Source organism: Hypanus sabinus, chromosome 4 (assembly GCF_030144855.1).
Source record: "Hypanus sabinus isolate sHypSab1 chromosome 4, sHypSab1.hap1, whole genome shotgun sequence".
Taxonomy (NCBI): Eukaryota; Metazoa; Chordata; class Chondrichthyes; order Myliobatiformes; family Dasyatidae; genus Hypanus; species Hypanus sabinus.
In genome coordinates, this window is record NC_082709.1 from 111,204,129 (window position 1) to 111,230,454 (window position 26,326).

The 26,326-nt window shown below is 45.8% G+C and overlaps 2 protein-coding genes across 2 annotated transcripts; both read left to right on the top strand.

Moving 5' to 3' along the window:
* The first annotated feature begins 3,919 nt into the window (after positions 1 to 3,919).
* LOC132393092 (uncharacterized) lies at positions 3,920 to 9,168 on the top strand. The gene is made up of 2 exons (XM_059967878.1): positions 3,920 to 4,417; positions 7,431 to 9,168. The coding sequence occupies exons 1-2, from the start codon at positions 4,002 to 4,004 to the stop codon at positions 7,816 to 7,818; spliced, it is 804 nt and encodes a 267-aa protein (XP_059823861.1). The 5' UTR covers positions 3,920 to 4,001; the 3' UTR covers positions 7,819 to 9,168.
* Positions 9,169 to 20,536: 11,368 nt separating this feature from the next.
* LOC132393090 (uncharacterized) lies at positions 20,537 to 25,338 on the top strand. The gene is made up of 2 exons (XM_059967875.1): positions 20,537 to 24,139; positions 24,662 to 25,338. Exon 1 carries the CDS (start codon positions 20,625 to 20,627, stop codon positions 22,440 to 22,442), a length of 1,818 nt encoding a protein of 605 aa, XP_059823858.1. The 5' UTR covers positions 20,537 to 20,624; the 3' UTR covers positions 22,443 to 24,139; positions 24,662 to 25,338.
* The last annotated feature ends 988 nt before the right edge of the window (positions 25,339 to 26,326 follow it).

Genomic DNA, 26,326 nt, shown 5'->3' on the forward strand with positions numbered 1-26,326 from the left:
TACCGGTGATAGGAAACCAGATTCTGACTCTGATTCTGACATGAGGAGAGATTGAGTGGATCAGTTTCGAGGAATAAGAGATCACAATGAAACTTATGAAATTCTTACAGAGCTTGTTAGATTAGATGCAAATGTGGTGTTTCCCACAACTGAAGATTCTAGGAACAAGGGGCACATTGTGAGAATAATGTATCGGCCATTTTCGGATTGAGATGAGGAGAAATGTCTTCACTGAGGGGATGGAAAACCTTTGGAATTCTATACCAGCGCAGCTGATGACACATGGGCATTATATTCTTTCAAAGAGGTGACTTATAGATTTAAGGGAATCCAGGGATAAAGAGATAAAGAGGTCAAATTCTTATGTTCTTGTAAATGAGTGACTACTGTTGTGGTTTCTCATGCCCCACAAACGACCAGGAGACGCAGAAGATTTTTTAAGAGCTTAAACTTTAATTTGCAAATCAAAGCTGAGACAGTCATTGAGCTAGTCCACCGATCCTTGTACATAGCATTTTTTATAGCAATCTCCTGGTTTAGTTACATTAGCATATCCAATCGGTCTACAGTTGAGTATCACACATACATCCTGCCACTATTGTTTCTACCCATTGACTTAATCATGTTCTAATCTACATCTCTTAGCTACCTCTCATTAACACCCCATTATCTTCTACATTCTTAAGATTTAATTCTCCTACTAAATTGGATACATGCATAGCAAATAGCAAGCTCAAAGCTGACAACATAGTTCTGATTACACAGCAAACCATGCAACTTTTATACTCCAGTACTACTACCTATTATGGGTGGTGATAAAACTAATGGTATACTGTAGGTTGGGGAAGCAATGTTACCTAGGCTACCTTCTTTCCTTAATGTTGTGTTATTGGTCTTTACTCGTAATTCCGCAGCAGGAATAACCTGTTTATTTATACACACCTCTGAATGGCATGGTAAATTGGAATGTTACAAGGATCACTTTAACTAGCTGAATGACTTTCTCTTGCCCTTCAGCTTTTTTGTTTGTGCTCTTTAGTGCCACTGTTGTAACTATATCCTCAATGCAAATTAAAGGCACACATTCAAATGACTTGAAGTATGCAGAACAACGCAACTGTAATTAAGCTCTTCCACTGAAAGTACTAAGAGAGGTTGCAAAAAAAGGTCAGTTCTGATGAAGGTGGCAGAGTTTGCCATCGAAAGGTCGGTTATAATCGATACCTGTGCCCAGCTGGAAGCCCGAGAAGAGTTTATTCGAACAATGCACTAGTTTAAAAGACTTGTTTGCACATGTCATGCAAGTTATTGCCTTTAAAACATTACTCTGTCAGCTCTTGACAATGACCTACTCCTTTAAAAAAAATCAGCAGTTACGATTATTTTTCTATAAGAAATGGCCAGAGGTCAAGGCAGTTAGTCTATTTATGCAATAGCTGCCCGAAGCTTTCTGACAAAGAAAGTACGTGAATCTGAAATCAAGGTACATTAATTTGAATGGGAGACGTTGGAACTCCTTTTCTGCATTTCAGCCTGATTTTCTGTTCTTTGACCTGCTATGGAAAGGAGGAAGATGAAAAGACAGCCAAATTATACTTTTGTTGGCTCCTGGGTCAGTCAATCTTTGTGTTGACTGTGATTGCAGCCCATGAAGGAGTGAAATGGGCAGGTCACTCTGTTGTATGCTTTGCCCACCCAGTTATACCCGGTACATTTAAGGCCTTTTTCTGAAAATCAAAGTACTGCAAAACCTGTAAATCTGAAATTGAAAGACAGAAGTGCTATACATACTCAGCAGCTCAGACTGCAGCTGTGAAGAGCAACAGGTCAGAATTAGAACAACATAGGAAACAGGCCAACAGCATGTGCCTGATGGAAGGATGGAGAGAACAATTTTGCTTGGGTAGTTTACGGTACATAAGACCATAAGACATGGGAGCAGAATTGGCCATTCAGCTCATTGAATCCACTCTGCCACTTCATCAGGGCTGATTTATTATCCCTCTCAACCCCATTCTCCTGCCTTCTCTCCATAACCTTTGACACACTCACTAATGAAGAATCTATCAACCTCCACTTTAAATACACCCAATAACTTGGTCTCCACAGCCATCTGTGGCAATGAATTTCACAGATTCACCACCCTCTAGCTAAAGAAATTCCTTCTCATCTCTGTTCTAAATGGGCATCCTTCTGTTCTGAGGCTCGCCCTCTGGTCCTAGATTCCCTCACTATAGGAAACATCCTCTCCAGATCCATTCTATCTAGGTCTTTCAACATTTGATAGGTTTCAGTGAGATTCCCCCTCATTCTTCTAAACTCCAGTGAGGGCAGGGCCAGAGCCCAAAACTGCTCACTGTACTTCAAGCGCAGTCTGTCCAATGCTTTATAAGATCTCAGCATGATATCTTTGCTTTTATATTCTAATCCTCTTGAACTGATTGCTAACATTGCATTTGTCTTCCTTACCCTGCAAGTTTACCTCTAGGGAATCCTGCATGAGGACTCCCAAGCCCCTTTGCATGTCTGATTTTTGAATTTTCTCCCTGCTTAGAAAATAGTCTATGCTTTTATTTTTTTCTACCGAAGTGCGTGACTGTACACTTCCCTACACTATCTGCCATTTCTTACTAGCCCATTCTCCCAAGCTAGGTCCTTCCGCAGACTCCCTGCTTCCTCAACACTACCTGCCCCTCCACCTATCTTCATATCATCCACGAAGCAGTCAATTTGTCATCCAAATCATTGACCTATAACGTGAAAAGAAACGGTCCCAACACAAACCCCAGCAAAACACCATTAGTCACAGGCAGCCAACCAGAAAAGACCCTTTTATTCTCGCTTTGCCTTCTGTCAGTCAGCCAATCTTCTATCCATGCTGGTATCTTTCCAGTAATACTATGGGATGTTATTGTTAAGGAGCCTCATGTGCGGCACCTTGTTAAAGGCCTTCTGAAAATCCAAGCGTACAACATCCATTGACTCTCCTTTGTCTATCCTGCCTGTTATTTCCTCAAAGAATTCCAACAGATTTGTCAGGCAAGATTTCCCCTTAAGGACACCATACTCTCTTTGGTCTATTTTATCATGTGCCTGCAAGTACCCTGAAGCCTTCCATATGAGCAGAATGTGGGGTCTCCCTGGTGACTACGTCTGCAGGAAGTGCACCCAACTTCAGCTCCTGACTGACAAGGTCAAGGAATTGGATGCACTTGGTACCATCTGGGAGGCTGCAAACTTCATGGATAAGGCTTTTACTGAGGTGGTTACACCCAAGATGCAGAGGGAATTACCTATCAGGGCTTAGCAACAGCTGCCAGGCCAGTGAGACTCAGCAGGGAAGGGTGAAATTAGGCATAAGTGATAGAAGGCTCCATAGTTACAGGGACGGACACCAGATTCTGTGGCCATGAAAGAGAAGCCAGGCTGATGTTATGCTTCCCAGGTGCTAGGGGCCAGGAAGTGTCAGAGTGGCTCCAGGAGATTCTCAAGAGGGAGGGTGAGAAGCCAGATGTCACATAACATGGGTAGAAAGGGGTAAGAGGTCCCAGGTAGTGAGTATAGGGAGACTGAAGAGGCTGAAGAGTAGTAATCTCTGGATCACTCCCAGCACCACGTGCTAGTCAAGTCAGGAATAAGATAATCGTACTGATGTATGAGTGGCTGAGGAAGAAGTGTAGGAGGCATGGTTTCAGATTTCCAAATCATTTGGATCTTTTCCAAGGGAGGTATGAGATGTACAAAAAGGATAGGCTACATAGGTTACACCTGATCGTGAAGAATGTGGTAAACTATGTATACCTGTCTGGACACACCCCTCTGCTGACTGCTCCTGTGGCTCCTCCCACAGACCTCTGTATAAAGGCGATTGGAGGTACTGCTTCTCCCTCAGTCTCCAAGGTGCTGTGGTCACTTTTGCAGCTAATAAAAGCTTGTCGTTTGCCTCCCGTCTCCAAGAGTTATTGATGGTGCATCAATTTTATTAGCTGCAATTTTAAAACATGGACAGCATTTTACGACCAGGAAAATTGGACATTGATCCTCAAGCTCCTGGAGCAGCTATTGCCTTTGAACTCTGGCTTGCATGTTTCCAATCGTACCTGGAAGAGATTCACGTGACTGAGCCTGCTATCATGCACAAAGTTCTCTCCAGGGTCAGTCCGCGGGTATACTCCCTAATCAGGGACCTGCCGACCTACCAAGGGGCACTGGACGCCCTCAAACGACAGTACCTGCGGCCGGTGAACACCGTCTACACAAGACATCACTTAGCGACATGGCGGCAGTGGGCTGGAGAGTCGAGCGCTGAGTTTGTCCGGGCCCTACAGACACTTGTGCGGGCCTGCAACTGCAGGGGACTGACGGCGGAACGGCATGCGGAGCTGCTAGTAAGAGATGCCCTCATTACGGAGATCAGGTCAGTGTACGTGTGCCACCAGCTGCTGGAAAACACCGATCTTACCTTACAGTCGGCGATCTAGCTGGCCAACACACTGGAGGCTGCTCTGCACAATGCTGACGCTGTCCAGCTGCACAATCTCCCTGCGGTCCCATGGACGCTGCAGACCCCACCACCCACCGGTGAATTAAACACAGCTGCTGCCACTTGCGAGTCCGTGAACTCCCCGCAACCCTCCAGCGAATTGACCACGGCTCCTGCCAGTCGCGAGTCCGCGCAATGTTACTTCTGCGGACCTGAAAAGCACCCCTGCAATCGCTGCCTGGCCTGAAAAGCTACCTGCTCCAGCTGCGGAAAGAAGGGCCACTTCGCCAAGGCTTGTAAATCTAAACTGCGAGCAGGGTCAAGCAGCGCCGCGTGCGAGGCATGGGGGTCGCCATCTTGGTCACCACCATCTTGCCTGCCCGCCTTGTGCGAGGCATGGGGGCGGCCATCTTTGTCGGCGCCACCTCGCCCTGCCTCCGACCCACGAGTGCTTACCGGACACCAAGACGGCGATTCAACTCTGTCCTCAGTAACCCTCAACCAAAACACCCCACACCAGCTTGCAAGGTCAATGATGGATGAGCACAGGACGAGCTGCCTGTTTGACACGGGCAGCACTGAGAGTTTTATTCACCCAGACACTGTGCAACACTGCGGACTCGTGACATAGCCAGTAAGCCAGAGGGTCACCATGGCTTCTGGATCGCATTCCACAGACATCCGGGGGGGTTGTGTAGCAACATTGGTGGTGCAGGGCACAGAATATTGGAACTTTGCGTTACTGGTCATGCCTCAACTGTGTGCCCCTGTGCTATTGGGGCTCGACTTCCAGAGCCACCTGAAAAGTGTGACAATGGAGTATGACGGGCCCCTCCCAACAATCACTGTCAGAAATCCTCAGCTTTGTGGGACTTCATCATATACCCTGCTACTGACCACACACACACGCCGACCCGCACATCCCACCCAACACCATGCCATCGGCCGCGCTACTGAAACCACTTGCAGCCTCTCCACCCTCAAGATCTCTCCCCCACCACTGTTCGCCAACCTAACCCCCGACTATAAACCGGTGGCAACTAAAAGCAGGAGGTACAGCGCGGGGGACAGGGCCTTCATTCAGTCAGAGGTGCAGCGGCTGCTCAGGAAGGGGATCATTGAGCCAAGCACAAGTCCTTGGAGGGCCCAGGTGGTTGTTGTTTGGACCGGGCAGAAAAATTGGATGGTCGTGGACTATAGCCAGACCATCAATAGGTTCATGCAGCTTGACGCGTACCCGTACCCTACATCGCGGATATGGTCAATCAGATAGCTCAGTACAAGGTGTACTCGACCATAGACCTGAAATCCGCTTACCACCAGCTCCCCATCCGCCCAGAGGACCGCCCCTACACCGCCTTCGAGGCGGGCGGCAGGCTCTATCACTTCCTGCACGTCCCCTTCGGTGTCACAAATGGTGTCTCTGTCTTCCAGAGGGAAATGGACCGGATGCTGGACCAGTGCCAACTGAAGGCCACGTTCCCATATCTGGATAACATCACCATCTGCGGCCACGACTTGCAGGGTCACGGCACCAACCTCCAATGATCTTTCCAAGCGGCCAAAGCTCTTAACCTTACCTATAACAGGGACAAGTGTGTGTTTGGAACCACATGACTCGCTATCCTTGGGTATGTCGTGGAGAATGGAGTCATTGGCCCTGACCCCGACCGTATGCGCCCCCTGTTGGAACTCCCTCTTCCCAACACCCTCAGAGCCCTCAACGGTGCCTGGGCTTCTTTTCCTATTACGCCCAATGGGTCCCTCACTACGCAGACAAGGCCCGCCCCCTGGTCAAGTCCACTATGTTTCCCCTCTCAGCCAAGGCCCGCGCGGCCTTCAGCTGCATTAAAGGGGACATTGCCAAAGCAACGATGCATGCGGTGGACGAGACCATTCCCTTCCAAGTAGAGAGTGATGCCTCCGACTTTGTGCTGGCTGCTACCCTCAATCAGGCAGGAAGGCCAGTAGCATTCTCTTCTCGTACCCTTCAAGGCCCTGAAATTCGGCACTCCGCGGTGGAGAAAGAAGCCCAGGCCATAGTGGAAGCTATTAAACACTGGAGGCACTATCTCGCCGGCAAAAGGTTCACCTTGCTGACCGACCAGCGCTCAGTTGCGTATATGTTCAGCAACCAACAGCGGGGCAAAATCAAAAATGATAAAATTTTGAGGTGGAGAATAGAACTCTCCACCTACAGCTATGACATCCTGTACCAGCCTGGAAGGCTCAATGAGCCCCCTGATGCCCTATCCTGGGGAGCGTGTGCCAGCGCGCAGCTCGACCAGCTATACGCCCTCCATGCAGATCTTTGCCACCCGGGGGTCACCCGACTTTACCATTTCGTGAAAGCCCAGAACCTTTCCTTGCTCCCTCGAGAAAATCAGGACGATAACCAGGGACTGTCAAGTCTGTGCTGAGTGCAAACCGCACTTCTACCATCCTGAATAGGCACAACTTATCAAGGCCACCCGCCCCTTTGAGCAACTGAGTGTCAACTTTAAAGGCCCCCTTCCCTCCACCGACCGCAATGTCTACTTTCTCAACGTAATCGACGAGTACTCGCGGTTCCCCTTTGCCATCCCCTGCCCCGATACCACTGCCACGTCCGTCATAAAAGCCCTGCACCAGCTCTTCACTCTGTTCGGATATCCCTGCTATATCCACAGTGACAGAGGGTCCTCATTTATGAGTGACGAGCTGCACCAGTACCTGCTGGCTAGGGGTATTGCTACTAGTCGGACCACGAGCTATAATCCCCGGGGAAATGGACAGGTGGAGAGGGAGAATGCCACAGTGTGGAAGGCCACACTCTTAGCCCTTAGGTCCAAGGGATTGCCGGTCTCTCGCTGGCAGGAGGTCCTCCCCAAGGCACCCACTCCATCCGCTCCCTGTTATGCACGTCCACCAATGCCACCCCTCATGAGCGACTCTTTTCTTTTTTCAGGAAATCTGCCACTGGGACCACCCTACCGGCTTGGCTGACGTCCCCAGGGCCAGTGCTGCTTCGGAAACATGCGCAGAGCAATAAATACTCCCCGCTGGTTGAGCTGGTTCACCTTCTACATGCGAACCCCCAGTATGCCTATGTGGTCTTACCTGATGGGCGGGAGGACACGGTCTCCGTCCGTGACCTGGCGCCTGCAAGAGAACCAGACCCCTACCCCGAACACTCCACGGTGACTATGAACCCCGTACTCACCGATGAGTATATACCCATGAGACCCCACGCACACTCCCCTCTCAGCCGAGGCCCGCGCGCACACCAAGCCCTACCCAAACTCCTCATGACACACCCATACCGGGTGCCAGGCAAACGCATGAGGGATTACTGATGCCTAACGGGCTGGCACCTCAAGTCAGGCCGGAGCCAGCACAACCACCGTCACCGGTGCAATCACCACCGGTGCTACATAGATCGCAGTGGCAGACCCGTCCACCTGAAAGACTTAACCTGTAAATATACTTGTGAGAAACTTCACCCCATGGGGACTCTCTTTAAAAACAAAGAGGGGGTGAATGTGGTAAACTATGTGTATACCTGTCTGGACACGCCCCTCTGCTGACTGAACCTGTGGCTCCTTCCACAGACCCCTGTATAAAGGCGATTGGAGGCACTGCTCCTCCCTCAGTCTCCAAGATGTTGTGGTCACTTTTGCGGCTAATAAAAGCCTGTTGTTTGCCTCCCATCTCCGAGAGTTATTGATGGTGCATCAAAGAACCAATATCCTTTCAGGCAGTTTTGCTAGAGCTGTTGGGGAGGGTTTAAATAAGTTGGCAGGGGGATGGGAACTGGAGACTTGGGGCTGAGGTTGGGGTGAGTTGGTATACAAGTTGATGCAGTATGTATTGAACTGAGAGGATGGACAGGCAAAATTGCAGTCAGTGTAACATGGGGGCAAAATTGAAAAGGATGACAAATACGGGACTGAAGATGTGATATTTGAATGCACACAGTATACTGAATAAGGTAAATGATCTTGTAGCGAGATTACGGATTGGCAGGTACGATGTTGTGGGCACCACAGAGTCATGGCTGAAGCAAGTCCATAGTTGGGAGCAACATCCAAGGGTACATCTTATATCGAAAGGACAGGCAGGTAGGCAGAGGGGTGCGGTGGCTCTAGTAGTAAAAATTGAAATCAAAACCTAAAAAAAGGTGACATAGAATTGACAGACATAGAATCCTTGTGGGTAGAGTTAAAAAACTTCAAAGGTACAAAGATCTTGATGGGAGTTAAATACAGGCCCCCAAACAGTAGCCAGGATGTGGGCAACAAATTACAACAGGAGATAGAAGAGTCATGTCTAAAGGGGAATGTTGCAATAGTCATGGGGAATTTCTTTTTTTTTTCGTAATTTAATTTTTATTGAAGTTCATCATCAAACAAACATTTCCATAAGATGTATTTCAGATATTGTACGTATATCATATAATCATATATGCCACAAATCTCCACATAATATTTATCTGAGGTATACACTTATAGAAAAGAAAGAACAAGCAAAAGGCGAAAACTATGTACAGGTAGGGAGTGATCTTTTTTTTACAACATATTCATTGATTTGTGAGAATAATATCAGGCCTATAAAGTGCTGTGTAGTTAAACCATTTTTCCCAGTATTTGTTCCAACTTATGATTAATAGATGCTGTTATCTTCTCCATTTTGTAAATATCCATTGTAATTTCCATCCGTGCATTTAAGGTTGGGCGCTCCTGTGATAGCCAATTCCTGGTAAGAGTCTTTTTACCAGCCACCAACAGTATATTCATTAAATATTTATCTCTTTTCAACCATTCTTAAGGTATATATCCAAAATATATGGTCTTACTCTCTAAGGGTATTTCACATTTAAAGATGTCTTGTAGGGCATTGTGTATCCCCCTCCAATAGTCTTTGATAACAGGGCAGTCCCTAAAAATATGATAATGATTTGCATTTTGACTTCCACAATTTCTCCAGCAAACAGGGAGGTTACTATCATAATGGGATTTCTGAGAGGGTGTAATAAAATATCTTATCAAGTTTTTCCATCCGAACTCCCTCCATTTCTGTGAATTGGTACACTTCCATTGATAACTACATATTGTTGTCCATTCTTCCTCAGATATAATTATCCCTCCTTCCTTCTCCCATTTTGTTTTAATGTATAGAAACATAGAAAATAGGTGCAGGAGTAGGCCATTCAGTCCTTTGAGCTTGCACCGCCATTCAGTATGATCATGGCTGATCATCCAACTCATAACCCTGAACCTGCTTTCTCTCCATACCCCCTGATCCCTTTAGCCACAAGGGCCATATCTAACTTCCTCTTAAATATAGCCAATGAACTGGCCTCAACTGTTTCCTGTGGCAGAGAATTCCACAGATTCACCACTCTCTGTGTGAAGAAGTTTTTCCTCATCTCGGTCCTAAAAGGCTTCCCCTTTATCCTTAAACTGTGACCCCTCGTTCTGGACTTCCCCAATATCGGAAACAACCTTCCTGCATCTAGCCTGTCCAATCCCTTTAGAATTTTATACTTCAATAAGATCCCCCCTCAATCTTCTAAATTCCAGTGTGTATAAGCCTAGTCGATCCAGTCTTCCTTCATATGAAAGTCCTGCCATCCCAGGAATCAATTTGGTGAACCTTCTCTGTACTCCCTCTTTGACAAGAATGTCTTTCCTCAGATTAGGGGACCAAAGCTGCACGCCTTGGTGCAGTCTCACCAAGGCCTTGTACAACTGCAGTAGAACCTCCCAGCTCCTGTACTCAAATCCTTTTGCTATGAATGCCAACATACCATTTGCCTTTTTCACCACCTGCTGTACCTGCATGCCCTCCTTCGATGACTGGTGTACAATGACACCCAGGTTTCGTTGCATCTCCCCTTTTCCTAATTGGCCACCGTTCGGATAATAATCTGTTTTCCTGTTCTTGCAACCAAAGTGTTGAAGTCGAATGTGTTTTAAGATCTGACAAACCCTTATACACGCTTGAAATGATTCTACTACCATTATCTGAATTATATGCTTTTCTAAATAGCTCTATGAAACTTTTTTAACCATCCTATTAACATATTGTTGCATCTGTAAATACCGATAAAAGTCTTGTTTTTCTAATAAGTGTTTCTCTTTAAGCATTTCAAAACTGAACAGGGTCCCTTCTTTCATTATATTGCGAATAACTGTTGTTCCTTTAGCTGTCCAGGCCTTAAATCTAGCATCCAGTTTATTCGGCGTAAAATCTGAGGCATATGCACACCATTTAAGAATTGCAATATCTCCCTCTGGTTTATATTCTTTTATAATAGTTTTCCATATTTTAAGAATCCATTTCACCTCTGGGTTATTAATGGTATTTATGTACCTTTGTAGGTAGATTGGGAACATCAGGTTAGTGTTGGAACCTAAGAGAGGGAATCTGTAAAATAGATACATGATGGTTTTTGGAGCAGCTTATGGTTCAGCCCAGTAGGTTTAAGATGGCACTACCGAAGGCGAGCGACAACTTACTGCTGGTTCCCTAAGCAAGAAGTACGACTAACTACTTTATTAATAACACTTTCTGTAAAAAACTTATGGGAAACAATGAAGAAGTGAGCAAAAGCGAGGCTGACTCAAGATTTGAGGCCTGTGAGTGCAATGTGAAGTCAGAGCAAGGTCAAGGTATGTTTGAGGAGAAGTGCTCAGAGGGAGGTTGAGACATGGTTGACTTGGAGTTGGGCCATGCAAAGCAGGGAGAGTCAGAGCTGAGGAATTTTGGAGCTTGTCCGCCTAAACTGAGAGTGAGTTCTGATCGATCGAAGCACCAGGGTGGCTGTCTTTGTAGGGTTGGGGGCGAGCCAAAACGTGGAAGTGGGATCCATGCCCAGAGCATATCACTGTGACAGGGAGCGTCTTAGAGCGAGGAATGACCTGATGTTTGGATGATTTCAATGTCAGGCCAGATGGGTTGAAAAGGCACGATGTTGGGACCAGAGGCAAGGGACAAGCCAGTTCCGTAATGTTTCTCCATTCTTTGCTGCACTGAAGCTGAAGCTGTGGGCCTGCTCCAGATGCTCTGGGCTTCACGCCTATGGGCTCACTTTCATTCCAAACGCAGTTGCTTGCTTTTATTGTTTGGACAATTTGTGTTTTTATTCTCTCTCTACACATTGGGTGTTTGCTGGTCTTTTTTAATGGGTTCTTTTGGGTTTCTTGTCCTGTGGTTGCCTGTAAGAACACAAATCTCAAGGGTGTATAATGTATACATACATTGATAATAAATGTACTTTGAAGGCAATTCTGGATTGGGTGTTGTGTAATGAATCAGGTTTGATTTGGGAGATGAAGGTAAAGGAAGCTTTAGGGCACAGCGATCAAAATATGATAGAATTTACCCTGCAGTTTGAGAGGAAGAAGTTAAAGTCCAATGTATCAGTATTTCAGTGGAGTAAAGGGAATTACAGAGGCATGACAGATAAGCCTCTGTAATCCACTTGCCAAAGTTGACTGGAAGGAGACATTGGTACGGTGGCAGGACAGCAATGGTTGGAGTTTCTGGGGCAATTCATAAGACGCAGGGAAGATATATCCCAAAGATGAAGAAGTGTTCTAAAGGGTGGATGAGGTAACTGTGGCTGACAAAGGAAGTCAAAAATGTATGCAAACAACAGACAGAGCATATAATATAGCAAAAATTAGTGGGAAGTTAGAGGACTCAGAAGCTTTTAAAAACCACAGAAGGCAATTAAACAAAAAATAAAGAGAATATGAAGGTAACTGAGCCAACAATATCAAAGACGACGTCAAAAGTTTTATTCAGATATATAAGGAGTGAAAGAGAGGCAAAAGTGGATATTGGACTGCTGGAAAATGACACTGGAGATACTAGTAATGGGAAAGACAGAAATGGTGAATGAACTTAATAAATACTTTGCATATGGAAGACATGAGAAGTATGTCAGAAGTCCAAGTATGTCAGGGGGCAGAGGTGAGTGTCATTACTATTACCAAGGAGAAGATTCTTGGGAAGCTGAAAGATCTGAAGGTAGTGTAGATAAGTCACCTGGATCAAATGGAATACATCCCAGCATTCTGAAAGAGATAACTGAAGGTTAATTGTGAATTCTATTATATTATGATCACTGTCTTCTAATGGTTCCTTTACTTTAAGCTCCCTAATCAAATTTGGTTCATTATACAACACCCAATCCAGACGTGCCTTTCCCCTAATGGGCTCAACCATAAACTGCACTAAAAAGCCATGTTAAAGACACTCTACAAATTCCATCTCTTGCAGTCCATCACCGACCTGATTTTCCTAATCTACCTGTACATTGAAATCCCCATAACTATTGTAAGATTGTTCTTTTTGCATGCCTGTTCTATCTCCCAATGTAATTTGTCCAATGGTATGAACCGAGATTTTTCCTTCTTCTCATAACCCATGCCTCCGGAGTCCTCTGCCTATGCATTCTCACAAATCCACCTGTTTCTTCCCCCATTGTTCACTCATTTCCCTCCCCACCTGTTTCCATCTGCCTCTTGACACCCCCCCCCACATATTGCCATATATGGTAATCTTTCAGACCCTAGATAAACAAACAAACATGAAATTTACTATTTGTGAGATAGAGTTACTGGAACTCTGAAAAAGATTAGAAGATTTGTAAAACCTGAATGGGCCAGGCAGTAATTGTGGAGAGAGAAGAACTGGGATATATTAGAACCAGCTGTGGACTGAGAAGCAAAATGCCTGGAATATGAATCAGAAAGGAGGTAGAGCAGCTGGTAGGGTGGTGCAAGCACAGTCTCAGTGTGGATAGGACTAAAGGAACTATTGAGAACTTTAGGAAGAAGTTCTCCTCACTGCACATAAACGGCTCTGCCATGGAGAGAGTTAGGAACACCAAGTTTCTGGGAGTGCACGTAACGAACTACCTCACCTGTCCCTGAACGCCACCTCTTTAGTGAGGAAAGCGCAGCAGCATCTTCACTTCCTAAGGAGATTAAGGTGAGTGAGTTTCCCATCCCTCCCCTTCCCATTCTAACCAATTTTCACAGGAGCGTTAGCAAGACTGTCCTGACCAGCTGCATCACTCTTTGGTACAGAAATTAGAACACAGTACATAGAAAGCCTACAGCACATTACAGGCCCTTATGCCCACAATGTTGTGCTGACCATGTAACCTGCTCTAGAAACTGCCTAGAATTTCCCTTCCGCATAACTCTCTCTGTTCCTAAGTTCATGTACCTATCTAAGAGTCTCTTAAAAGACCATATTGTATTCACCTCTACCACCGTCGCTGGCAATGCTGGACCTGCTTCCAAGCACCTGAAAACTATGCTCCCTCGTGTTAGCCATTTCAGCCCTGGGAAAGATCCTCTGACTATCCACAAGGTCAATGTCCCTCATCATCTTATACACCTCTATCAGGTCTCCTCTCATCCTCCGTCACTCCAAGGAAAAAAGGCCAAGTTCACTCAACCTATTCTCATAAGGTACGCCCTTCAATCCAGGCAACGCCCTTGGCATCTGACCACAACACCTTTCAAAGAATTGTGAAGACTTCTGAGAGGACCGTCAGAGTCTCTCTTTCCAACCTATCTGAGATACTTACCTTTGACAATTGACACCCATCCAACAATCCTTTTGATCCTCCACCAACAGGCATAGCACTTGGACAAGGACTGTTAGGATTGGAAACAGCTTCTTCCCCCAGGTCATAAGACTACTAAACTCCCTACCACCACCCAGGTCTCACCATATACAAAGCCCCAGTAGTGTTATACTATTTACTTTATAACTTGCAATGTAAATGCACCTTATTATTTGTTAATTTATTTGTGGTAATATTACTTCATGTGTTGTGCGTGAGTTATATGTGCTGTGTTGTACACCCTGGTCCGGAGGAATATTGTTTTGCTTGGCGGTATATATGTGTACGGTTGAAATGATAATAAACTTGAACTTGAAAATATGCCGAGAGTACTCAGCAGGCCAGGCAGCAGCCAGGGAGACAGAAACAAAGCTCTTACAACAGGTGACCAATCCTCTGACCAGGAGACCTTACCCAACCAAAACATAACCCTGTCCCCTTCTATAGATGCTGCCTAATTTGTTCAACACACCCAACATTCCATTCTGTTACACCACAGCTCATCAGTTCAGACACAAACTGGAAAGACTGGTTGTCTGAAAATTGTTCAATTCATTATTAAGCCCCAAGGACTTCGGTGTGCTTAAGTGGAAGGTGAGATGTTATACCTCAAATACCCAGTGAGGTTAGTTGGATGATTTTTTTTACGGTTAAAGTCAAAGAGGTCTAAGTGAAAATGGTAAATGTTCATGTAGATTGGGCACTTGGTCTGTGCTACAAACTGACTAGCATCTTTTGTACTTATGTAACTCATTGGAAGGAACTTGACTGAAATTATGTAGTAAATGGTATCTAAGGACAGCAAAACACAAATTCAAATTGAAACTTTTGAAACCAAGTGACCCTAAAACTAAAGTCCAAAATATCTTATTTAATTTCTGAATACATTTTCTCTCACTAGGGACAATGAGTAAATAATTCTCTGATTCAGGGGTTCCCAACTTGGTGGCCCACAGATCCCCCGGTTAATGGTAGGGGTCCAAGGAGTTAAAAAGATTGGGAACCTCTGCTCTGATTCGGTATGGATGATGATCATACTGAAGCCAGCCTTGAGACATCAAACAACAGCAAGAAGCATTTGCACATAATAAACCAGCAGAAACTTACTGCTGAACTTCGGTCAATCTGGCGTATTCCCCAATTGTTGTTCCTCACCACAGATCCAGGCTCTCCTATGTGTGACCAAAGCTCCCCTAGCAAAGAGCCAAGTTCAGCAACATTAGTGAGCTTTTGAATATCTAATATGTCCACCACCATCTCCTGGGATAGGTGATTGTCCATCCTTGTCAATCCTGAAGCCTTAATAAATAACTTCACTCTTCACTTTGCTCCATTTCAGCCAGGCATCTTAGTGTTACAGTCTACCAAGAACTTTCCCCACCATTTTCAAGGGTTCCTATTCAATTTTTGTGGCAACGAGGATGCTATGTTGGCTACGTAGGGACAAGGATCCCTTGGGATCTTTTAGTTCAATATAGAACACAAAACTTTCAGGACCAACTTTACAATATGTATTATTTGCCTGGTATTTCTGTTTCTCCAAGTCCAGGTTTAGCTGTGCACAGGCATGGAACAAATCCAACTCACTAAAGATTGAGCAGCACACACAAAATGCTGGAGGAACTCAGGAGGACTGTAGCGTTCCAGCCTGAAACATTGACAGTACCCTTCTCCTAGATGCTGCCTGGCCTGCTGTGTGTGTGTGTTGCTAGGATTTCCAGAATCTGCAAATCTTCTCTTGTTTGTCACCAAAGATTGAGATGTTGGTTACCCTGTGAACGAATCTTGAAGTAGGAGGAGATACCCTTCATCAATGCTACTGTTTACAGTGACCTTCTAATCCCTGTGTGATTGTATATCTCATCTGGTTTCAGGTTGCCTGTCACTAACGCTCTGCTCTTTGTCCAGCTTCCCCTGCACCCAAGGATATATAGCATCTGCCTTGGCTGGCAATTAATGGACTGATGAAAATGTAACTATTAAACAAGCAACACAACTCTGAATCAGAAATATTCCAAAAGTTCTGAACACTATTGTTACCATGCCAATACCATAATCTCTTGCCAGTCCTTCCCCATTAGTACTGCCCATCCATACCGGAATTATCCCCAATCATATGGAGCTTGTGTTGCCTTTATGGCAGTTACTTAGTTTATAATATTTTCACTTAGTAATTCGTTTGTTAGCATTCCAGTTAAAGTTAGGATTGTTTAAAGTTGTCTGTGAGATATCGTGGCATGCGATGACGTCACATCAGGTTTCGCCGCGTCCTGTGGGAAAATACCGATTTGGAGAAACGGGAAGGTGGGGGGGAAGGTACATATGCGAGCGCAGCAGCAGTAAAGTTTTCTCTCTACGCACCAGAAACATTGTGAAAGCAACGCTGTGAGTTATGAGATAATCGATATGTTGAATTAAAATGTTAATGCCGATCCTGTTAAAAGTAACGACGGTCGATAATGTTTATGTTTTCGCTAGTTAAAGAGTTGCGGATAGTTTGCGTTGAAGTGTATTTAAAGCAGTCAATGGCTTAGGTAGATTCTGACTGTATGCTGCATTTTAATGTAATGTAGTTGTTGTAGTTTTACTTTTGAGAGAAATGATTCTTAAGGAATCCATTTAGAATGTGCTGACACAGAAAGAACGTGCAAAGCAACTTGCAGGGCAACGTATAAACCAATTTGCAAAATCAGGATGAAACAATAGCTTGCTGATTAAAGAAGCGATACGGGTAACGGGAAGACATGCTTAACGGTTGAACAATAACGGTGTTAATGCGCTGAGGCTGATAAGTGGGCCAAAGGGTAGTCACATTTGTAATTTTGTAATGAGATTAAGGAAGAATGTCTGCACCTCACATGGGTGCAACTCACAAAATCGTAAACAAATAGGGTATAAAAAACTGTGCAAAGTGTAATTCGGCACTCAATCTAGCAGGAGCTGGTTGGGTCCGACTCTGCAGACTCGAAAAATAAAGTTTACCGTTCTGCAAATTGCTGAGACTCAGTGTGTTTCTGACAACGTGGGGGCTCGTCCCGGGATCCACACTCCGGCCGCGGTGGACACGAGGAAGGACATCGGAGACGGTGCACCCCGCCGAGTTTGGCGGTCCCTGACTCCTTGCTCGTCGCTCCAACGCGGCTTGAGCAAGTGATATCCGGACAGCGCAGAGAAGGGGAGAAGGGTACAGTACCTGGTACTGGAAGTCCCCAGGACGCACCGGGTAAGTGCCTACTATTATAGTAGAAGGTGCGGGAATAAGTAAGGACGGAGAAGACCGGGATCGCTACCCGGGGGTCCTCCTGATTAAGTAAGAGCGGAATAAGATGGGAGGGGGTGGCTCTAAAAAGAAAGAGGAAACGGAGAGACCGGGACCATACCCGGGGGTTCCTCCTGATAGCCCCCTCGGTAGAATGTTTGAGAATTGGGGATGTGGAAGACTAAAAGGGAAACAAAAGAAAAAAATGATACAGTACTGTTTAATTTGGTCGAAACAGCCGATAGAAAAACCTGCGGTCTGGTGGCCGCGGCTTGGGTCTGAGGAGGATTGGGTACGACAAGCCTTAAACATTTACGTTAATTCAAAACCAAATGTAAAACCGGAAGAAATTGCTTATGCTTTTTGTTGGGCTCCCTGGCCAGGAGTAACAACAAAGAGTTTTAAATTGGGCATTAAAGGGGAGCGGAAGTGGGACCCACTCGATCATTTACCCCCTCCCTATGTCCAGCTTTCTGCGCCCCTTGCGGGAGCAGAGGGAGAACGTGAAGAAAGTGAAAAAACAGAAGAAATAGACCTGGAGAGGGAAGAGAGGGATGTTAGGGAAAAAGCAAAAGCAAGGATCGAAACAAGGAGTGTGACAGGAGCAGATAAGAAAAAGAAAGACGAATTAAAAAAAGGAAGAGGTACAGCTGTGTCCCCTTCGAGAGGTTCCAATGGGAGGAGAACGGGGAGGAACAGGATTTGTAAACGTCCCTCTGACAAGTACCGAAGTACGAGGATTTAAGAAAGATATGAAAACTTTATTAGAAGATCCAATGGGACTGGCAGAACAGTTGGATCAATTCTTAGGACCTAATGTTTACACTTGGGAAGAAATGCATGCGATTATGGGAACGCTATTTTCTGCACAAGAGAGGCAAATGATACGACAAGCTGCAATATCAATTTGGGGAAGGGAACAGCCGAATGAGTTACCGGGGGACCGGAAATTTCCAGCAAACGACCCACAGTGGGATAAACAAGCAGAAGAGGGAAGACGCAATATGCGACAGTGGCGAGAGTACATCATTAAGGGAATAAGGGAGGCTGTGCCAAAAGGTCACAACTTTGCCAAGGCGTTTGGAAACTACCAAGGGAAAGATGAGAGCCCAACCGACTTCCTCGATAGGGTGCGGAAAAATGTGCAACAGTATGCGGGGGTGGACCCTAATTCGGCAGTAGGGGAACAATTCATACGAATTGAATTTGTATCAAAAGCATGGCAAGACATCCGGAAGAAGCTTGAGAAACAGGAAGATTGGAACGAAAAACCACTGAGTGAATTACTGAGACAGGCCCAAAAGGTCTATGTCCAGAGAGATGAGGAAAATCAGAAAAAGGCAGCGAAAGTAATGGTTCAAACCATCCGCCAAGTAAACTCAGAGAACAAAGAGAAAAGGGAAGCAAGGCCAGAGAGAAGCGGCTGTACTGAGGGAAGGAGGATGAGGAGGGCGGCACGATGTTTTTACTGCAATGAGGAAGGCCACTTTAAGAGGGAGTGCCCAAGATATCGAAAAGAAGTCCGAGCTTATGCCCTCATGGAAGAAGAATAGGGGTGTCAGGGGTCCCAACCCTTGGGGACGAGATACAAGCAGGAACCCCTGGTAAATTTAAAATTAGGTCCTCAAGGGTCAGAAGTAACCTTCATGGTCGACTCAGGAGCTGAAAGAACTAGTATAATCCAAGCCCCTCCGGGAACCAAGATTGGGACCAAAACCATTGGGGTTTCCGGAATAGGAGGAAAAACTATGCAGGTCCCAATAATAGAAGATGTACAGATAAAATGCGACGACCGGGAAGGTATCCAGGATGTGTTATTACTTCCGTCAGCCGGATTCAACTTATTGGGAAGAGATTTGCAGGCACTGCTAGGGATCGGGACGGTGCCATATCAAGGTGAAATTCAGGTGAAACTGTTCGTAATGACTGAAAAGGATGATCAGGAAATAAAGGCCAGTGTCTGGTATCAAGAAGGTAATCGGGGCGGCCTGGACATCACCCCACTGAAAATCACCCTGTTGCCAAACAGCCGCCCGGTGAGAAGACGGCAATATCCCATTGCCATGGAAGGGAGGAGGGGATTACAACCTGTAATTGAGACATTAGTATCAGATGGACTCCTGGAAGAATGTATGTCACCCTTTAATACCCCCATCCTACCGGTCCGAAAGCCCGACGGCACGTATCGAATGGTTCAAGATCTGAGAGGCTTAAATGCGGTAGTCCAAACACGATACCCGGTAGTGCCTAACCCCTATACATTAATGAGCAAAATACCTCCTGAACATGAATGGTTCAGTGTGATAGATCTAAAAGATGCCTTTTGGAGTTGCCCGTTGGAGGAAGGTAGCCGAGATATGTTCGCATTTGAATGGGAAAATCCATTCACTGGGCGGAAGAAGCAACTCCGGTGGACCGTCTTGCCCCAAGGGTTCACGGAGTCCCCAAACCTATTCGAACAGGTACTGGAGCAAGTATTGGCTGGATTCCATTGTACCGAAAAGAACCAACTATTACAGTATGTCGATGACCTACTACTATCGGGACCAGCAGAGGAGGTAGTGCGAGACGATACTATAAGACTCCTGAATTACCTAGGAGAAAAAGGATTGCGGGTGTCCAAGAAGAAACTGCAATTTGTCGAGAAGGAAATAACATATCTCGGACACAGAGTCAGTAAAGGGCACCGCCAAATAACCCCAGAAAGAATAGCGGGAATAACTAAAATACCGCTTCCCAGGACAAAGAAGGAAATAAGACAATTTCTGGGCTTAGTGGGCTATTGCCGGATTTGGATAGAGAATTATACCTCCCTGGTGAAGTTTATGTACGACAAATTGGCAAAGGAAGACCGGGGAATAATCAGCTGGACCGAAGAAGAAGAACAGAAGTTCAGGAAAATAAAAGGGCAACTAATTCGGGCCCCGGTATTAACACTGCCAGCACTGGAAAAGCCCTTTCAGCTGTATGCAACAAACAATGAAGGAACTGCGTTAGGAGTACTAACCCAAGAAAAAGGAGGAAAGCGGCAACCTGTGGCCTTTTTATCAAAAATGTTAGACCCGGTATCCCGGGGATGGCCGACGTGCATACAAGCCGTAGCGGCAGCAGCCGTACTAGTAGAAGAAGCACGGAAATTAACCTTTGGGGGAAGAATGACGGTGTATACCCCGCACTCCGTTAGCACCCTCTTAGCCCAAAAAGCTCAGCGGTGGTTGACGGACTCTCGCATACTGAAATACGAAACCATTCTGATGGTCGGGGATGATTTAAGCTTTGAAAAGAACAATAGTTGTAACCCGGCACAGTTCTTATACGGGGAATCAACAGGGGAGGAAACCGAGCATAACTGCGTGGAGCTAACAGACCTTCAGACAAAAAGTAGGGAAGATCTACAAGAAGTTCCCCTAATTGAAGGCGAGGAACTATATATCGACGGCTCCTCCAGATGCATCAATGGGGTACGACACAGTGGATATGCTATTATAGACGGGAGGACTAGGGAGACGGTGGAGTCCGGCCGGCTCCCAGGTAATTGGTCAGCCCAGTCTTGTGAACTATATGCCTTGCAGAGGGGACTGCAACTGTTAAGAAACAAAATAGGCACTATATACACCGATTCTAAGTATGCCTATGGAGTGGTACACACCTTCGGAAAGATTTGGAAAGAACGGGGGTTGATAACAGCCAGGGGAAGGGAATTAGCTCACGAACAAATGATAAGCATGACTCTGGAAGCTCTAACACTACCACAAGAAATTGCAGTGGTTCACGTTCCAGGACATCAACGAGGAACAGCCCCGGAAGCAATAGGAAACCGGCTCGCAGATGAAGAAGCCAAGCGGGCAGCAATGGAAAAAACGGTCCGACTTCTAACCCTGATACCAATAAGGGAAGGGCTTAACAAACTACCAGTATTCACCCAAGTAGAAATAGACGCTATGAGCCAGCTGGGAGCCCGACAAACATCAGAAGGCGAGTGGAAGACCCCCGACGGACGGCAAGTACTGAATAAGGAAGTAACTCGTCATATACTGCAACAACTACACCAACAAAGCCATTGGGGAGTGCAAGCTATGTGCGACACTATCCTAAGGGACTATGTTTGTAAAGGGATATTCACACTAGCTCAACAGGAGGTGTGGGGCTGTTACACCTGCCAAAAGGTAAACAAGAAAATGATGCGTGCCACCCATAAAGGGGGACAAACACTAGCCGTCCGACCGTTCCATCGGATCCAAATAGACTTTACGGAACTACCACAAGTTCAGAGATGGAAGTACCTGTTAGTAATTGTGGATCACTTCACTAGGTGGGTGGAAGCATTCCCAACCACTAAAGCGGACGCCCCTACAGTGGCACGGATCCTATTAGAAAATATAGTCCCGAGATATGGAATAATGGGGTCTATTGATTCAGATAGGGGAACACACTTTGCCTCAAAAACACACCAGCTAATCTGTGACGCCTTGGGAATCCAGTGGAAGCTGCACACCCCCTGGCACCCTCAGAGCTCAGGAAGAGTTGAGAGGATGAACAGTACTTTGAAGACGCAATTGACAAAACTAATGATGGAAACCAAGCTACCCTGGACCAAGTGTCTACCCCTGGCCCTACTAAGAATCCGCACGGCTCCTCGAAAAGATATAGGAGTATCCCCTTATGAAATGTTGTTTGGCCTTCCATATTGGAACAAGGTGGAGGGCTATCCTTCCCTGCAAGGGGGAGATGTCTTTGTAAGGGACTATTTACAGGCACTGTCTCGTTCTTTTGCAGAATTGCGCAGGAAGGGGTTACTCGCACAAACCCCACCTCTGGACTTCGCACTCCACCGAACTCAGCCCGGTGACTGGGTCCTGATTAAGACTTGGAAGCCAGAGAAGTTACAGCCGCAGTGGGAAGGCCCATTCCAGGTGCTACTGACCACCGAAGCCGCAGTAAGGACAAAAGAAAAAGGGTGGACCCACGCCGCGAGAATCAAGGGACCCGTAAAGCCCGAAGAAGGTGCAGAATGGACTTGCGTCCAGGGAGAAGACCCGATGGTGCTAAAGCTCAAAAGACGGACAGAATGAACTTTGGGACTGTAATGTATATACTGCTATTGTTGAGAAGCGCTGAAGGGGGATGTGATAAGTGCAGGACGACGGTAAGGGTGGGCATGACGGTTTTTCCAGGGTCCTTTGTATCACACTCGCATGTAAACGAGAAATGTTATGACTACAACAAAAAGGAGGAGTATGTGGAAAGTTTAATCTAACCAACTGCTGCTTAAAGATAGATGACAACAGAAAGGTGGTTCAAAAAATATCAGATAAAATAAGGAAACTGGCCCACGTGCCAGTACAGACCTGGAAGCTGCTGGGGTATTGGGACTGGCTGGACGGATGGTTGAAAGGAGGCTGGTGGCGAACCGCTTTAGGGGTTATAGGAGGGGGATTGATGGTCCTCCTTCTGCTACCATGTCTGATCCCCTGCTTGCGGGAGCTAGTAGCTCGGGTGGCAAGACAAGTCATGCAACCAGGGGCCCCAGCTGATCCTGTTCAGGTACTCCTACAAAGGGAAATAGAGCTAGAGGAAGAAGCCTATGTGAACCCGTGGCAAAAGCCCAACTGATAGCACATTCTAAAAAGAAAAAGGGTGGATTGAGAGAAATGATTCTTAAGGAATCCATTTAGAATGTGCTGACACAGAAAGAACGTGCAAAGCAACTTGCAGGGCAAAGTATAAACCAATTTGCAAAATCAGGATGAAACAATAGCTTGCTGATTAAAGAAGCGATACGGGTAACGGGAAGACATGCTTAACGGTTGAACAATAACGGTGTTAATGCGCTGAGGCTGATAAGTGGGCCAAAGGGTAGTCACATTTGTAATTTTATAATGAGATTAAGGAAGAATGTCTGCACCTCACATGGGTGCAACTCACAAAATCGTAAACAAATAGGGTATAAAAAACTGTGCAAAGTGTAATTCGGCACTCAATCTAGCAGGAGCTGGTTGGGTCCGACTCTGCAGACTCGAAAAATAAAGTTTACCGTTCTGCAAATTGCTGAGACTCAGTGTGTTTCTGACTTCTGACAACTTTTGCAAGTATTTACAATGTAATTGTAATATCAAGAAGGAAACAAATGCTGTACAAATCTTGTGTTGTTTTATCAAGTTTTCACCATACGTCAATGTGGAAGAGTGAACGGTAAACAGTTAATCTTACTGTGATCCTGTCGTTATTGACAAAGGTTTAACTCAGTGTTTAGCTCGGCGTTCTGTTACACCCGAGCGAGAACACTACAGAGCTTCTTCTGTGTGCCACTTCATCCAAACTATCCAAGGCCAAACCAGAGTATCAGGCAGTGTTACAGCTTTCCATTAAAGTCACACCAATTTTTCATATGTGTTGTGACCTGTCAACAAGCAAATCTGCACCAGTATCAGAATCATTCTCAGTCAATGACCATTTATGATATCAAAGATCTTACAATCACTGTTGTACATTTAGCCTGCTAATGTTCAAGACTGATTTGTGTCCATTCCTCAATCATACTTACCTTTGCTCCAGAGTCATTGCATTCTTTCCTGCCTTTCAGACCCTTATAACATGAAATTATGTTCCAGAGATGCTTTCTGTGACTACCTGAAATAACGTTCTGCGTAAAGATGAAAATACTTCCCTCGCCTCTCTTTCATGTGGCTAATGCCATCCTCCGGACTCCTACTTCTGGTGAAACTGGCTGACCTTTTTGAGCCTCATTTTTGTGCTAGGACTTTGTAAGGTATTGGTCAGATTGCATTTGAAACATTGTGAGTGTATTGTGCCCCATGTGTAAGAAAGGATGTGCTGGCATTGGAGAATATGCAAGAAGAACAGTCCTGGCATAAAAAGGGTTTATGTATGAGGAGCGTTTGATGGCTCTGGGCTTGTATGCACTGGAGTTTAGAAGAATGAGAGGGGGATATCATTGAACACAGCTTTAGCCTGACTGCAGACTCAGTGACTAATGCTTTCCTATTTTGCAAACGCCATGAGAATCCTGCAGCTCCTGCTGGCTGGAGTACGTTGGATGGTCATACAGCATAGAGGCACAGGCCCTTCAGCCCACATCATCCATGCTGACCACCAAGTGCCCATGTATACTAGTCCTGTTTGCCTGCATTTGTTCCGAAGCCCACCGTGCTTTGGCGATTGAAGTCCAGGTGTTTCCGAAAGGTCTGTGAGGCACTATCTTTGTGTGGGTGGTTGGGACTTACAGCATTATTGATCTTGTATCAGTGTTTCTCTTTTTGCTTTTGTTTAGGGGAGGGGTTCCTAACCTTCTTTTACATCGTAGTGTAATGAAGGGTGCGGGGTAGCCCCCTCCTTTGTGAGAATCGCAAGATCACTATTGAGTCCGTTCAGGAGACCCAGGAAATGAGAGAAAGACATACAGAATTCACAAAGAGTGGAATGTGTCCTGGCCTCCGAGAGGCGGACCCATTGATGCCGGCTATTGTCTCTTGGAGAGGGACTTGTGTATTGCATCCTGTGTGATGCATCGAAGCCCCCAGGCAATGAACCAAGGGGGTTTGGTGGAGGGATTGCATCATCTCAACCTAATTGACATCTGAGACCCTGTGAGTCAGGATAAAAGAGGGTCTGGGGAACAGCCCCTCAGACGCACCAGAAGAAACGTTAAGCGACCACGGTGTAACAGCAGGAAGTCATCTGAAGGCAGCCACGTGCGTTCGATTCCGTGGCTGGAATCACGGAAAACAGCTTTTAGCTGACAACAGGGAAGCCCGCTCCCCTGACTCAACGGATTGGCATCTTAAAAGACCTGGGGCAAGTTTAAACCGCATCACTTTTAAACCCAACAACGCTGCAGCTTAAACGAACTGATAGTGACTTATCTTTCCATCGGACAATACAGTAACCCCTAGACAACGATAGAGTTATTTCTTATCGGTTATTATTATACCCGCACTTAGATTTAGTATTGACGACGTATATTATCTGTATGTTTGCATTAATCTTTTTGTGCCCTTTATCAATAAATACTTTTAAAAATAGTACCATCAGACTTCGACAGACCTCTCTATCTTTGCTGGTAAGTGATCCAGTTACGGGAATTCATAACAGTAGACCAATACAATTAAGCAAGGGGTCTATTGACCACAGGTTGGGAACCACTGGTTTAGGGCCAGATTAATGGAATTAACAGAGTAGTCATCAGCCTGTTGGGGGAGAGGAGAGTGGAGGAAAAAGAGGGGGAGGGAGGGTGGAGAGGAAGTGTGAGGATAGGGGAGGGAGGAGAAGAGGAAAAAGCAGAAAGTGAAAGGGGTAGGGGAGAGAGAAAAGAGAGAAGGGAGGGGGTGAGTGGGGATAGGGGAGAAGGAGGAGATAGGGCAAGAGTGTGGGGTAAGAAAAGAGGTATAGGAGGTGGGTAGGGGAGGAAAGAGGGGGAAGAATGGGAGCAGGTGTCTGAGAAGGTATTAGGAGATCAGCAGAGAGGAAAATGGAAAGAGGGAGGAGGGAATGAGTGGAGCGGAGTGTGAAGAGAGAGGAGAGAAGAAAATCGAAAGGGATGTGAATGAGATGAACAGACTGAAGAGGAAAAAGAATTGGAGGAGAGGGAACAAGAGGTGAAATAAAACAATAATGGGAATTAGGGAGGCCAGACATCCAGCTTTAGGCCAGACAGTCCGGCTTTTGAACACTCTGTCCTCCATCCGGTGCCACCTTGAGCCGGACGTTAATTTCTCCACCTTTTTTGGGTCTGACTAAAAAACTTCTATAAATTACCTCAGATATACTTAAAACAGTGGGAACTGAAAGCTATAACTGATGCACCATCAATAACTCTAGGAGACGGGAGGCAAAAGATAGGCTTTTATTAGCTGCAAACGTGACCACGACATCTTGGGGACTGAGGGAGGAGCAGTGCCTCCAATCGCCTTTATACAGGGGTCTGTGGGAGGAGCCA

Bases quoted from the DNA above. Each gene is read 5' to 3' on its own strand.
- LOC132393092 (XM_059967878.1), top strand. From the start codon at position 4,002: ATGGACAGCATTTTACGACCAGGAAAATTGGACATTGATCCTCAAGCT. The intron at 4,418-7,430 runs GTCAGTGTACGT...TTCTTTTTTCAG, and splicing joins GCCCTCATTACGGAGATCAG to GAAATCTGCCACTGGGACCA.
- LOC132393090 (XM_059967875.1), top strand. From the start codon at position 20,625: ATGGTCGGGGATGATTTAAGCTTTGAAAAGAACAATAGTTGTAACCCG.